At 55.6% G+C, this 12,908-nt stretch overlaps 3 protein-coding genes across 3 annotated transcripts; 1 reads left to right on the top strand and 2 right to left on the bottom strand.

The window, feature by feature from the left end:
• Window positions 1-751: 751 nt before the first annotated feature.
• Window positions 752-3,234, bottom strand: CHGG_06267 (uncharacterized protein; the record flags this gene model as incomplete). The annotated part of the gene is made up of 4 exons (XM_001222361.1): window positions 752-957; window positions 1,131-1,932; window positions 1,988-2,455; window positions 2,521-3,234. The coding sequence occupies 4 exons, from the start codon at window positions 3,232-3,234 to the stop codon at window positions 752-754; spliced, it is 2,190 nt and encodes a 729-aa protein (XP_001222362.1).
• A 3,447-nt stretch (window positions 3,235-6,681) lies between these two features.
• On the top strand, window positions 6,682-8,823 carry CHGG_06266 (uncharacterized protein; the record flags this gene model as incomplete). Its single annotated transcript, XM_001222360.1, has 1 exon — window positions 6,682-8,823. The coding sequence occupies one exon, from the start codon at window positions 6,682-6,684 to the stop codon at window positions 8,821-8,823; it is 2,142 nt and encodes a 713-aa protein (XP_001222361.1).
• A 1,027-nt stretch (window positions 8,824-9,850) lies between these two features.
• Window positions 9,851-11,458, bottom strand: CHGG_06265 (uncharacterized protein; the record flags this gene model as incomplete). The annotated part of the gene is made up of 3 exons (XM_001222359.1): window positions 9,851-9,991; window positions 10,052-10,863; window positions 10,918-11,458. 3 exons carry the CDS (start codon window positions 11,456-11,458, stop codon window positions 9,851-9,853), a joined length of 1,494 nt encoding a protein of 497 aa, XP_001222360.1.
• Between the last annotated feature and the right edge of the window lie 1,450 nt (window positions 11,459-12,908).

Genomic DNA, 12,908 nt, shown 5'->3' with positions numbered 1-12,908 from the left:
AGCGAATCGGAAGTGCAGAATCTCTCGAGCTTTCAGCCTTCGGGCGACCAGCATGCCAAAAAATCCAGCTCTGATCTTTTTCTCGGCGTCCCAAAAGTGAAAGAAGGGCTCGTGGCTCGTTAACTTATCGACAAAAGCAGGCGCCACACACCAAAACCCCAGCGCGGGACTGGTCAGGTCGCGATGCGATCGGTGCGGGGGGACCACCCTGCTCTTAAGTCGTCAAGTCGTCTCAACAATTGATTAAATTGTATCTATCTGTACGAGGCGATGATTGACGTGACATCCCGCAAGCGGAAATGCATGATTCCAATTCGTGTCTCAGGTGTTTTTTTTCCCATGTGCACGGGAGGGGCGTTCTCCACAAACCCACCGCTGTCTTGAGAGCAACATTGCAGGGGAGAAAGACAGAGAGAAAGGGTGGTTCGTCTGTGGAAACAAATGCGACGAATATCGAGAGAATATGTCTGTCTGTGCCTCACATTCCTTTTTCCCCGTCACGAATATCCCCTCCCTTTCCTTCTAGGCAACAACATAGGATGCACAAGGCGGGTAAGACCAGGTGAGCAACAACTCCAGCAAAAGCGACTGTCACACCCACATACGCTATTCCCAACGTGACAACAACACATCATCTCTATGTGGAGTGACGAAGAAAGGATCCATCCATTCATTCAACACCCCCCCCCCCCCCCCACCTCCTATTCCCAAAGGGAGAAAGCAAAAAATAAAATAAAAATCAAATCTCCTTTTAAAAACCCTCGATACCCCTCTTCACATCCTTGGGCTTGATCCCCGTCAGGTCGGATTCCCGCGGGACGTACTTGGGCCGGCCGGGCAGGATATCGCCAATGTCCTTCATTTCCAACCAGAACTCAGCCTTGGGGCGACGGGTGGGGCAGTCGGTTTTCTCCTCCTCGACCTTGGCTACCGGAGTGAAGACGACGCCTAGCGCCCCTTGATGCCGATCACGGTGGCGCTCATGGGGTCATTTTTGACCCTTGTTGTGCACGTTGCGGCCGAACTGCTTCAAGTTGCTGGATGCAGCGGGATGGCCAGGCGGACGGCGCGGCAACGGTCCATGGGCGAGGGAACGCCGCCCTGCTGCATGTGGCCCGGGATGCCCTCACGGCTCTCGAATCGGCCGTGGGCTTCCTCGCGGAGGATCTCGGCGATGAGGCGGGCGTTGTACACCTTGGAGGCCTTCTCGTTGATAAGGATAAGACGACCTGCGCGGGACTGGCCCTGGTCTTGAGCAAAGACCTTCTTGAGGTGGCGCACGTCGGCCGCGAGCATCTCCAGGCTGACGCCCTCCTCGGGCGTGTACACGGCGGTGGCGCCAACGCCCAGACCCCCAAGCGTAGCGACATAGCCGGAGCGGCCGCCCTGGGTCTCGATGACGAAGACACGGCGGCGCGTGGCCGACGCCGACTGCTTGATTTTGTCGCAATACTCGACCAGCTCGTTGAGGCATGTATCTGAGCCGAGCGAATACTCGGTGCCGGGCACGTTGTTGGAGATGGTTGCGGGGAGGAGCGTGATGGGGATGCAGAGGGAAGGAAACTGTTCCCTGGCCTTCCGCAGCTGGCAAACGGCGTGGAAGGCCTCGAAGCCGCCGATGAGGAACAGTGCATCAAATTTGTACTGCTCGATCAGATCGGCGATGGTCTCCATGCCAGACTCGCTGGGGAGCTCGCGGTTTGTACCTATCTCCGAACCGCCTTTGCTCGCCCAGCCGTCGACTTCGAGCCAGTCGAAAGGGCGGACAGCGCCGAGAGGGGAGTCTCCGTGATGCCGGGCAAACCCAGCAAATCCGTTGTAGATGGCAATCGGCTCGTGACCCCGGGACAAGCAGTACGCCACACCGGCACGAACTGCGGCGTTCATGCCGCCGGCGGGAGCGCCGACATTGATGAACCCGATTTTCATGCGCTTCAACATGAGGTCAGTATTAGGCGGCCAAGGGGGTGGAGGTTCCAACACCTACGTCTTTTTCAGGGACCTGCATTTTCTTGTTCACCTGGACTGCTGTTGTCATCATGAAAGACCTGTACTGTTCTGAGAACTCGGTGTCGCGTAGCCCCATGGCGCGATCAAAGTCCTGGTTCTCTATCGCCTTAGCCACCATCTTGGTTTCCTGTACGGCCTCAATGAGCCCCTTCCTGACGATCTTGTTCTCGTTGATAGTAATGACGCATGTGGGTGTCTCTGGTGTAGCTTCTAGGACAGCCTTGACGGCTTCCACACCCTGCAGGGTCGCGAGCATCCGGTCGTACGCGACGGCGGTTCCGCCACGCTGAACATGGCCGAGAGTTGTGATGCGGGTATCGAGGCCGAGGCCCTTCTTGTCGGCAAGCAGATCCTTCACCATCTCAGAAGTGATCTTGTTGCCCTCCCTATCGAGAGCACCCTCGGCGATGATGACAATGGTCTTGCGCCTTCCGAGTTTCCGGTGCTGTTGCCCTCTGTTAGCTTTTGCTGCCCTGACCCCGTGAGTGGGCTGAGGAGGGAATCACGAACATGTTCGACAACTCCACACATTTCTTCTCGCCAGTTATCCTCCCTAGGCTTCTCCGGGATGAAGATGAAATCTGCGCCAGTCGCAACACCAGCCATCAATGCCAACCACCCGCAATGTCTCCCCATAACCTCGACGACGAATGCTCGAGAATGCGACGAGGCGGTGGCTTCGATGAGATCGACGGCGTAGCAGACCCGCGCGAGGGCCGAGTAACAGCCGATGGTGGCGTCTGTCCCGGAGAGGTCATTGTCGATAGACCCGACCAAGCCGACGATGTTCAGGTGTCGGTAGGGCTGGAGTTGTAGGGCCGTGTACACGCCGGTGTCCTCGAGTTCCTGGATCAGCGAAGGCCATTCGGCGCGAAATCTATCAGCTCCTGTAAGCGAACCGTCTCCGCCGCAAATGATGAGCGCATCGATGCCCTCGGCGACCAGGTTCTTTGCAGCAGCGAGACGGCCCGCGCGTTCGAAGAAGGCCATACAGCGGGCGGTGCCGATCAACGTGCCGCCCTCAGACAGCCACCCACGCACATCGAGCCATTGCATCCTGCGAATGAAGTTGCCTCCACGAACAAGACCTTCGTAGCCCTCGTAGACGCAATAGGCCTCGCAGCCCATATGGATGGCCATGCGGACACAGGCACGCACGACACCGTTCATGCCGGGCGAGTCACCACCCGACGTCATAATCGCAATCTTCTTTTTGCCCGCCATTTTGGTCGTTGCGGGCGGTGTTTGTGAAGTGGAAGTTGGGCGGTATGTGAGCCTTTGGGGGTTGCGGAAGAGAACGGCGATGGGGATCGAGAAAAGAACAAAAGCAAGGAAGGCCCTGAATGGAGACGAAATGATGGAGAAGGGCCGAAGAGGGAACTTAATGCTGGGTATGGGCATGCTCCAGGCGGTTTGCCTGGGATCGCAAATCCTAGGTCGAGCAGTGGAGAAAACACTTGAAATGGGCAGTAAGTTACACTTCTCTTCCTTTTGAGCTCAGTGCCCCTTGTTGTTGCAGAATCGGGATGTTTAAAGATCGTACGAGGTCATGAAAAGCAACACAGCACGGCGGTCCGGACTTCCTGGGCCTCTCTCTTGCAGGTGGTGCAAGAGCTCTTATCTTATCGTGAGTTAGCGCGGGGCACATTCCGAGACCGCAGGAATCCGAGACAGCATGTTTTGGCCACGGCTTGCTTGGCTATTCCGAGGACGGCCAAATCGGCCAAATATTGATTACACCGAGCGTGGCATATCTGCAATTGGCCGTCTTAGCCATGTGTTTTGTTGGGTGGCTTAAAAAAATTGTGAAAAGACCTAGGTGAACTGCTCCGTAGTGGGGTTCTGAACGCTGTCACTGAGGGGTTTTACGGACCCAGTATCACCGCAATGACATAGCTCCTTATGTAACCGCGTGGACAGGTGGGGTGCAGAGCAAGGATGAGGCTCTTTCGAAGCCCCCAAAGCTTGATGACGACCGAATATGTCAAGTTCGTCAACATGCTTGCTTTTATTTCCACGGGCAGCAATCAACAAGAACTAACAACATGGAAGACGATGAATTGAAAAACTCCCTAAGATGTAGCTAGCTCATTGGAAGGTCGGTGCAGAGCAGAGATGGTAAGATCAAGCCTGGGTACCTACCTAGGATTATCATGTTTACCTTACCAAGCGGTACAAAAATCAATGATCGTCCGACATGGATACCGATTTCGCATCTGCCGAAGGGTCCATAACGTCCGATATGATATGAGGGTCCCTGCTCCTATTCGTACACTAGTGTATACTTTACCTTTTTTAAGCATATCTGTTTGAAAGTTTGCATAATATCTAGGTAGCTTGTTTTACCTGGATTTGCTGATTACTCGCGTCATACCTGTTTGTCGCAGGGCAATGTTCTCTGTGGAAGACCCTAAGTCGGAGTGTGTACAAATTCTGCGGTCAGTGCTCCACCCTGGTACTCGCCTGCCCGGAGAATGGGGGTCTTGAAGTTGCGTTGCATCCAGTCCCGCTCTCCCCCACCTCACACAGTTCATTGGAGCTGGTTACCATATTCACTGAGGCACTCCCAGTTGCTGATGGAGCTGGTAGGATTTGCCAATCACATTGACGAGAAGGCTTGCTAACGGCATTGTAGTTTGTGTAAAGTTTGATTTCGGCTTAGATACTGTCTTGCCCCCAGAAGGAAGAAGCCGCTGCCAGCCAATTATGTTCCTCGCGATGTATGTGCGCTGTTGTTTGGCGTTTCCCTACCATAACAATCCTGAGCGTTAATAGCACGGCTCCAGGCTGCCCATCAACGATACGATCGCGAAACTAACTAATACCTAAGTAGGTAGCTCTACTGTTCATCGTCTGCTTGCCATCTGTATTCACAGGAGCTTCATTGGTCCTTGCGAATGGGAAATTGAAGTCTGACAGTAAGGTGGAGGTCAGCAGATTATCTCAACTCTCAACTCTCAAATTATGACATCAGAACCCAGGTAGAACCAGAACCCTGGTAAAACCAGAACCCAGTTAAAACGTACTGTACGTGTAGATGTCGTCAGTAACGTTGGGGCTAATCCTCCAGGCCCAGCCATTCTCGTCGATATGATAAGGTTCGCCGACCTACGGATGTATCATGTCTGTGGTTAGATAGGCAGAGAAGCGCAATGGGGACAGTTCGTGGGGCTTGCCTGGTCGTCGCCCCTGTTATGGTCTCGCCAAAATTCGGTTACTCCGCCAAAGAGGCGCATCTCGAGAGAGCGGCCGCCTGGTGCGTCGATACGGCCTTGGCCAAGCCAAGTAATCAAAATGTTCCCGAGTTCGTGCACGATAGTGGTTACAAATGCGAACTGACAATCTCGATACTGTTGTCCCGCTTCAGAATGGATGCTCCTTCTGGCCGCGAACATGTGCTCTGCCCTCTTCATGTACATCTATTGTCAGTACACTAAGGCCGGGGGTCAGGAAATGGGTTGATCAATGCGCACCTGTGCATTGAGATAGATACTTTGCTGGTAAAAGGGGAATTCTTAAGGTTGCCATCCCAAGGCCCTCTAGGATGATATGCCATAGCGTCTCGATGTCCCAGGGTCTCATCTAGTATCTTCCTCGGGGTTTGTGGCCGAAGTTGATCCACAAACCAACCCGTCCACCGACGTGCTGTTGTTTTATCCCCCCCAAAACGGGTCGAGTTTGAGGTAGAATCGTCGAATTGCAAAGCAATATCGGTTAGCACTTCTTTGCCACGGCCCTGCTCTAATATTTTGAGCCCAATGTCGAGTGCGGATTCGATGCATGTATATGCCTCTGAGTTTGGTTCGTAAAACGCATGTTGCCCCCAGTCATCAGCCCTTCTCTGAGCAAGTGAGAACATTGGGATGTTTAACATGGCGGCACGAGAAAATAGTCGGCAAAAACCGATGGATATAACTGGCTGGAATGATGCTACTGACATCCTTGGGGACACCACCGGTGCACTGCCAATATATATACATCATCACCTAATTTGGCCACCGAAACTAACCGTTCAAGTAATACCACTGACTCGTTCCCGCTTAATCTATCGCCAGTTCTGTCCTAGGCAAGCTCTTTATTCCCTTTATTTGCCCAACAATTTCCATTTTGTTCACGAGTGCTGCAAATTGCTTTTTCATCGCCACGAGATGCTTCCTTTTCATCAACGATGGCGTCTCACACAGCAAAGGGACATCGATAAACCCAGCTGGGAAGCTTCGCATTCGCAATTCTTGAAGCTGGATTGTGGTCATGCCTTCGAGACTTGTGCAGATGCCTTACTGTGTAAGTGCGTGACCTGACCCACTTGTAACATACAGAAGGCTTTTACGGTTGGTAGGTTCTCACAAGACCAAGCCGTCTCAAGAGGAACCCCTGGATTTAAGACGCCACCAAGCGTTATTCGTGGAGAGACGAGAACGTTTCACATGGCGAGCGCCATCGAAGCTTTTGTGAAAAAAAGGGATCAGACGAGAGGGCCTAAGCAGTAGAAGCAACGTATTGTATATAATCGGCTGGTATGTTGTCAAGCCGCCAAGCCCGTACATTACGGCTTTACCCAGTTCACCTGCAGCTCAGAGCTTGGCGATATAGCAACAGGGGTCCCGAGGTGGGATTTGCGACTTCGCTCGTAGCTCTATCATCACCAATTCATTGCCCGAGAAGGACACCATGAACAACCGACCCTTCTCGTTACAGCCGCGCTCTGCGCCACAACAAGGACCGCAATCTATTAACGAGTTCATACAGCGACTCAATGCCGAACCAGGCGGATTCCGCGCCGTTAACTCGGCCGAGCTACGCCGGGAAATCGAGGCCAGCCAGAATGGAACCGACGGCGACAACGATGTCGACATGACCGGCGACGTCTCCGAGGACGAAAGCGACAGCCCCGAGATCAAAAGCATTGCCGTTGCCCGCGATGAGATTCTCCGCGCGATACACCAAACTCATCAAACGTCCATGTTTGCCCTCGACTTCATTTCGCTTCTCCTGTCAAAGGAGAATCCCGGCTTGGCTGTCACCACTCTCAGCCCTGGCCTGCGAGACCTGGTCGGCATTGGCACCCTCGGCGCCACGATGCTCGACGCTCCCACGCCCATGACCCAGAGCAGGGTGTCTGATCACAAGATGGTGGCCATCGGAAAGCGCCTGATGGACCTAAACAAGGCTGCGGATACCGCTTTAGCAACATCTAAAAGACTCCAGCGGGAGATTACCTTAGAAACAAAGTACTGGTCCGAGGTCTTAGGCGTGGGCGATGCTGGATGGCAGACCTTCCGATTGCCTCATGAACCCCAAACTCTGGGGGTCAAGTTCGGGTTCTCCAACACCGGCCCAGAGTTTAAGAATAGCGGTATCGCCCCTTTGAGAAGAGCAGAAGACGGATCTGTCAAACTGGAACATGGGGCCATGGATGGTGGGTCGAAGCGCCTCCAGGTTAAGATACTCGAGAACGGTGTCGTTGTCGGCAGGTCTTCGTTGCCACAGCCCATACCTCCTGATGCTCCGCTCGAGGACCGCGTCAAGGAATCGCGAGAGACAGTTTTTGCGCAGGAGCTGTGGCACGAGATAAACCGCGAAGCCCGCGATCAGCTGGATGGCCTTGCCACCGTCGCGGATTCGACGGCTACCTACAACTTGGATAACACAACGACCATCGCTCTCCAACTTGTAACTCTCGGTAACGAGGAAGAAGCAACAACACAACGCTCCGCAGCCCAAGACGCTTTTGCGAACGAGTTGTGCACCATCCTAGGCCTCCTACTTACCAATGCACACCGAGCCAACGACCTGAAACGGTCCGAACCCAGCGCCAAGAAGGGCTCCATCCCCCCCTACTTTCTCCTCAGGCCCCTTATCACCTACCACAAGTACGGCCAATCCGTCCAGCAATGCGCCGAATCCCTCACCGCCCTGATCTCCGTCCTTCGCTCCGCCGGCGTCGCCTCCTCTATAACCATGAAAGAAGCCCCGCTGCGGCCCTTCCTAGACAACACAACCCCGGCGTCAACATCCCTCGCAACCCTCCTTCTCAAGCCGCCCACGGTGCAGTTCGACCTGACCATCACGCCGGCCTCGCGCCTGCGCATCCTGCTCCGCCCGACCTTGCTCTCGGGCGCCGCCTACGCCGTCTCCTTCCTCCCGCCCCTCCAGCAGCAGCAGCCGCCCAACTCGCCCGCCAACCCCCTCCCCGCCGTCTGCCCCACCTCCCCCGAGGACTACACCGACCCGGCCAAGCTCCTCGCCTACCTCTACGCCGCCGTTCCCTGCGCGCTGGCAGCTGCTTATTACGAGCTCGCCATCACACAGCAGCAACAACAACAGCAGCAGCAGCAGTCTTCTCCCACTCTGGACGAGCAGGTCCAGAGCCAGGACCAAACCCAGTCCCAAGACGCGGAGGCGCTGTGGGGCATGCATCCCCAGGGCAATGGCATCGTCGACCTGGCCACGGGCGGGGATTACGGGGTGCATTTCGGGCTGGAGCGGGACGCGGCGACGGGGCGGTTGGAGCTCACCGTAGAGGGAGACTATGTGGAAGTGGAAGTGGAAGGGGGCGGGGGTGGCGGCGGGGTCTTGCCGACTGAGATTGGTAACGAGATGGATATTAAAAAAGAGGGGATGGAAGACGGGGGTGTGGGTGAGGGTGTGGGTGGGGGTGATAATGAGGGTGAGGGTAAGGGGGAAGGGCGCAAGGGGGATGATGGCCCGGAGCGCAGGAAGGTGCATATGGAGTGGAGGTGGCCTGGGACTATGGATGCTGTTGGCGCGGTGACGAAGCAGGTGTTGAGTAACGGCCCTGGGAATGAGTGAGGAGTCTGCTGCTGGGGAAGCTCGGGGTGTTTGTGGTTGAATAGTGTTTGTAGATATCCTCATCGAGGTATGTCAAGTAGTTGGTGAACTCTGAGCGAGTAGCTTTAATCAAAAGAAGCGAGAAATACCTTGAAACTCCAAAATTCCTCAAGTACATACATGAGAACACGGAGTTATCAAGGGGATTGAAGTCAACGCAAATGAACCAACTGGTAGAGAGGTGACCCAAAACCACAATTACTGCCAAGGGAAACCATCTCCAGTCCGAACGCAAGCGAGTGCTGCAACATCACAGCGCAACAAATAAACAACCAACGGCGGTCTAATCGTAATCATCATAACTACATGCCTAGCTAAGAACAAGGTATGTGCCTCGCAGTACAAGAGTCTAAATAGCCAAAGAAAGAAAGCAAACCGAGAAGAAAAAAAAAAAACATTCATCGACCCATCCAACACGTACATATCCCACCTCTCCCACACCTCCCCCAGCACAAAAACAATCCACTTCAAAAAAACCAAAAACATCTTTTCTTTTGTAGGTCATCAGTGTCGTTAGGAGAACATGAACATGCCAGTACAGTAAGGCTGCGACAGCAGAACCGGGAGGGAGGCAGAGAGAATATCCAACCACCCCTTTCCCTCCCCACCAATTCCACTGCCCTGGGCTCATTAGAGAAAGCAAAACAGCAAAAAACAGATGCCAAAACAACAAAACCAAGAGCAAATGCCAAAAAAAGCAAAGAGATCCATCAGTCATCATCAGTCAGTCAGGTCAGTCAACCCATGCCCCCCCCCCTCCATCACCACCCCACCCAAGCCCAGTCTAAAGAGTCATCCGATGGAATACGGTTCGCTCGCTCGCTCGCTTCGTATTCACGTCATCACGTCATCAGAAGTTGTTGCCTCCCACTTAGGGAGTCAGTAGAGAGGGAGAGAGTAAAAATCAGTGGCGATACCCCCTGCCCGGGTGGCGGCTCTCGTAGTGGCCTCGCGCTCGACGACGCGCTCGTTCTCGTAGTCGACCGAGTTAGCGGTGGCCGTGGTGGTGGGTGTTGTCGCGGTGGTCGTAGTTCTCGCGCCAGTCGCGCTCGTAGGCGATCTCGCGCGCGCGCTCCTTGCGCGCCGCGCGGATGCGGTCCGAAACTTTCACGAGCTGGAGGACGTCCTCCTGTGATGAGGGTTAGCAGGTGTTGGCTTGTTTTGGATGAATGGGAATGGAGGGGCTTACGTAGGATAGGTACTCGACGATGTAGTAGAAGTACTCGGTCTCCTCAAATTCGTATTTGAGGTCCTGGATCGCCTCGCGGCAGACCAGGTCCTTGGTGATCTCAGTCCAGGTCTCCGGGCGGCGAGCCGGAGGCGTCGAGCCACGGACGGTGATGCGGCGGTCCGTCACCTTCTCAACCTCGACGTCGCGCTCTCTGCTTACACCACGGTCCTTGTCGACAACGTGCACGCTCAGGCGCCTCTCGCGCTCCGGAGCGCGCAGCTCTGTGAAGCTGGTGGTCGACGACACAGCGGAGCCCTTGTCCTCGCGCTCGGGGATAAACTTGGCGCGGCGCACGCCGCTGTACTTTTGCCACGTCACCTCAGCCGAGGCACCGCCGGCACCGTCCATGCGCACGCGCTCTGTTCCGGGCGGCACGTCGATGATGGCCCAGTCCTTGGTGATGCCGTTCCAGGCCTCGCCCATCTTGCCGCGCGAGTCCAGCTTGTTCGTGATCTCGTACTCCTCATCGCCGTAGTCGATGGTCGGGGGAGCTGCGGACTGGGCACGTCGGGTCCTGGATACGCTCCGTCGGCGCTCGATGTCGACGTGCAGGTGTTTGCGGTCGGCATGAACGGTGACATCGTCCTCCCAGGTCTGGGCGGCGCGCCGTGACGGCCGCTCCCGAGAGATGGACCGACCGCGGCTGTGAGTGTGAGAGTGCTTGTGGATATCAATATCTGTCTGGCCCCGCGAGGTGTAGATGTCGATCTCAGTGTCGCGGTGACGGACCGGCGGGGGCGGGGGCGACGGGGGACGGACTGCCACAACGCCTGTGAGGAGTTAGCACTTAATCCACAACGATACCATGATGGGGGTAAACTCACCGTGGTCGATATCCCGGTAGTGCGTAATCACCTCTCTCTCCACTGTCGGCCCCTTGATGACCTTGGGGGTCGGCGGGCGCGGGGCTGGGCTCGGAGCACGCTCCTTTTCCCGCTCAGTAATCCGAATTCGCTCCCGCACTTCGGTATCTGGCGAGGATGACCTTGACGGGACGAAGCGGATCCTCTCGCCAGGGCCACGGCTGGGTTCCCGGGCGACGCGGCGGAAGTGGATATCCTCTTCAAGTCTCCTCGGCGGGGGGCTGACGCTCCTGGTCCGGTGGACTACGCGCTGTGTGATACGGGTCCCGGCCGGGCTGGGTGACCTCTGACGGGGTCGCTCAACCGTCTCAATCTCTCTTTGCCTGAGCACCATCTGGCCCGGCTCGACCCGCCTGTTCTCCTCGCGCATAAAGGCAGGGATGCGGTCATTCACCCGCTCACGCTCGCGACGGATTTCCACATCGTCATAGTCCCGGACAACGGTGCGACGCATGGGCTCTCTAAACTCCCGCTCGTCGAAGTCGACTCGGCTTCTCGACATGGCTGATGATTGCTACAGCGTGTGTTGTTTCTGTTTCTTGGTGGTTCAAGTTGTGGCCGACCGGCGATCAGGTGGGGCAGGTACAACGGTTAACCTGGCAGAGAGCGGGGGAGCAAGGCTGTCGGGCAAGAAGGGATGAACGGCCAGATAAACCGGCAAACAACGGTCGTAGCCCGGTGTTTCGAGCGTGTTTAAGCTGTGAAAATATCGAGATTTTCGTGCGGGTCGAAAAACCGGCGGCTAGTAGTGGTGGTGGTGAAAAGTACTAGTTCAAGCCGGCTGAGGGAGGGAGGGGGGCTGTGACGTTGGTCGGGTTTGGAGGGGGACTCGTGGGCGGGAGCCAAGGCGGGGCAGCCAATGTGACCAAGGACCTTGGCAGACCAGCCTCTTCTGGGAAGTTGTCTTGTCACTCGAGAGGACTCGAAAATTCTCTGTGGGTTGTGAAAGGTGGTGGGTGGGATGGAATGAAGCCGCAGGGTCCCGGCCGGTATTAAGAAAGGCGGCCAAGGCGATGGAAAAGCTGCGAATTGGTTGGGAAGACCACAAAACAGAAAGGGGCCGCAAGGATAGGCGCGCTGTTGGCCGGCCTGGTCGATAGTTATTCTCGAGGAGGAACCTAGAAGGCACTGCAATGGAGACGGGAGCCGCCTTCCTCGCCGCACGAGATTGGAGACGAACTGGGTTGGCCCAGCGAGTTTCAGGGTCGGGGCCGTCTGGCGTAGCTGGCCAATTGTTCGGGATTTAATTTGGGCTCGAAACCAACATCGTCATCCCACAGCTGCTGCTTTTGGGGTCGCAGGCCACTCCCTGCGCCCTAGATCCGCGCCTGCCTTGAGCACCCGCAGCCGAGTTGTCAGTGCATGCTGACAGGCTGAGACCAGACGAACAGTTGGCTGCATCCTCCCTGTACACTGTGCATAAGCGCTGGAGCATGCAGTGATATACAGTGTGTAAACCTTAGTCTATACACTGTGATTTATCCTTCCACAATTGTGCAAAGATATCGAGAGAGAGTGGGCAATCCTGGGTGTCAATGTGTAGCACTTCGATTTCTTCCGAAGAACTTACGAGAAGGTGAGACAACAGCAATCACAAAATTTGACTTGCGTTGTGTCACACAAGCTGTCGAAACGCACACGAGGCCGCCTCAGCAGGTCTGATGGTTGCTCAGCGGTCCAGTGGGCCCCGAAGGAGGATGTCATGCCACTGACGCCTTGTCGCAGGCACTCTTGCACGCGCCAACCAAGACACACGATTTGGGAGTCTGACAAGAGGGTGCTTGGGTGCTACCGAGAACCATGACAGAAGAGAAACACACCGGCCAATCACTGAGCATGCGTTCTTCCGCTTGCTTTCGGTCAAGCTTTTACATTCCGCGGAACCAGTAGAGAGGGTGAGAAGAGATCTGGTCCCGGTCATACATCCATGATCATCATCAGCCTGGCGGCAG

Source organism: Chaetomium globosum, genomic scaffold (assembly GCF_000143365.1).
Source record: "Chaetomium globosum CBS 148.51 scaffold_3 genomic scaffold, whole genome shotgun sequence".
In the NCBI taxonomy this organism is placed as follows: Eukaryota; Fungi; Ascomycota; class Sordariomycetes; order Sordariales; family Chaetomiaceae; genus Chaetomium; species Chaetomium globosum.
The sequence above is the reverse complement of the archived record's forward strand: the minus strand, read 5'-3'. Positions and strand labels throughout refer to the sequence as shown.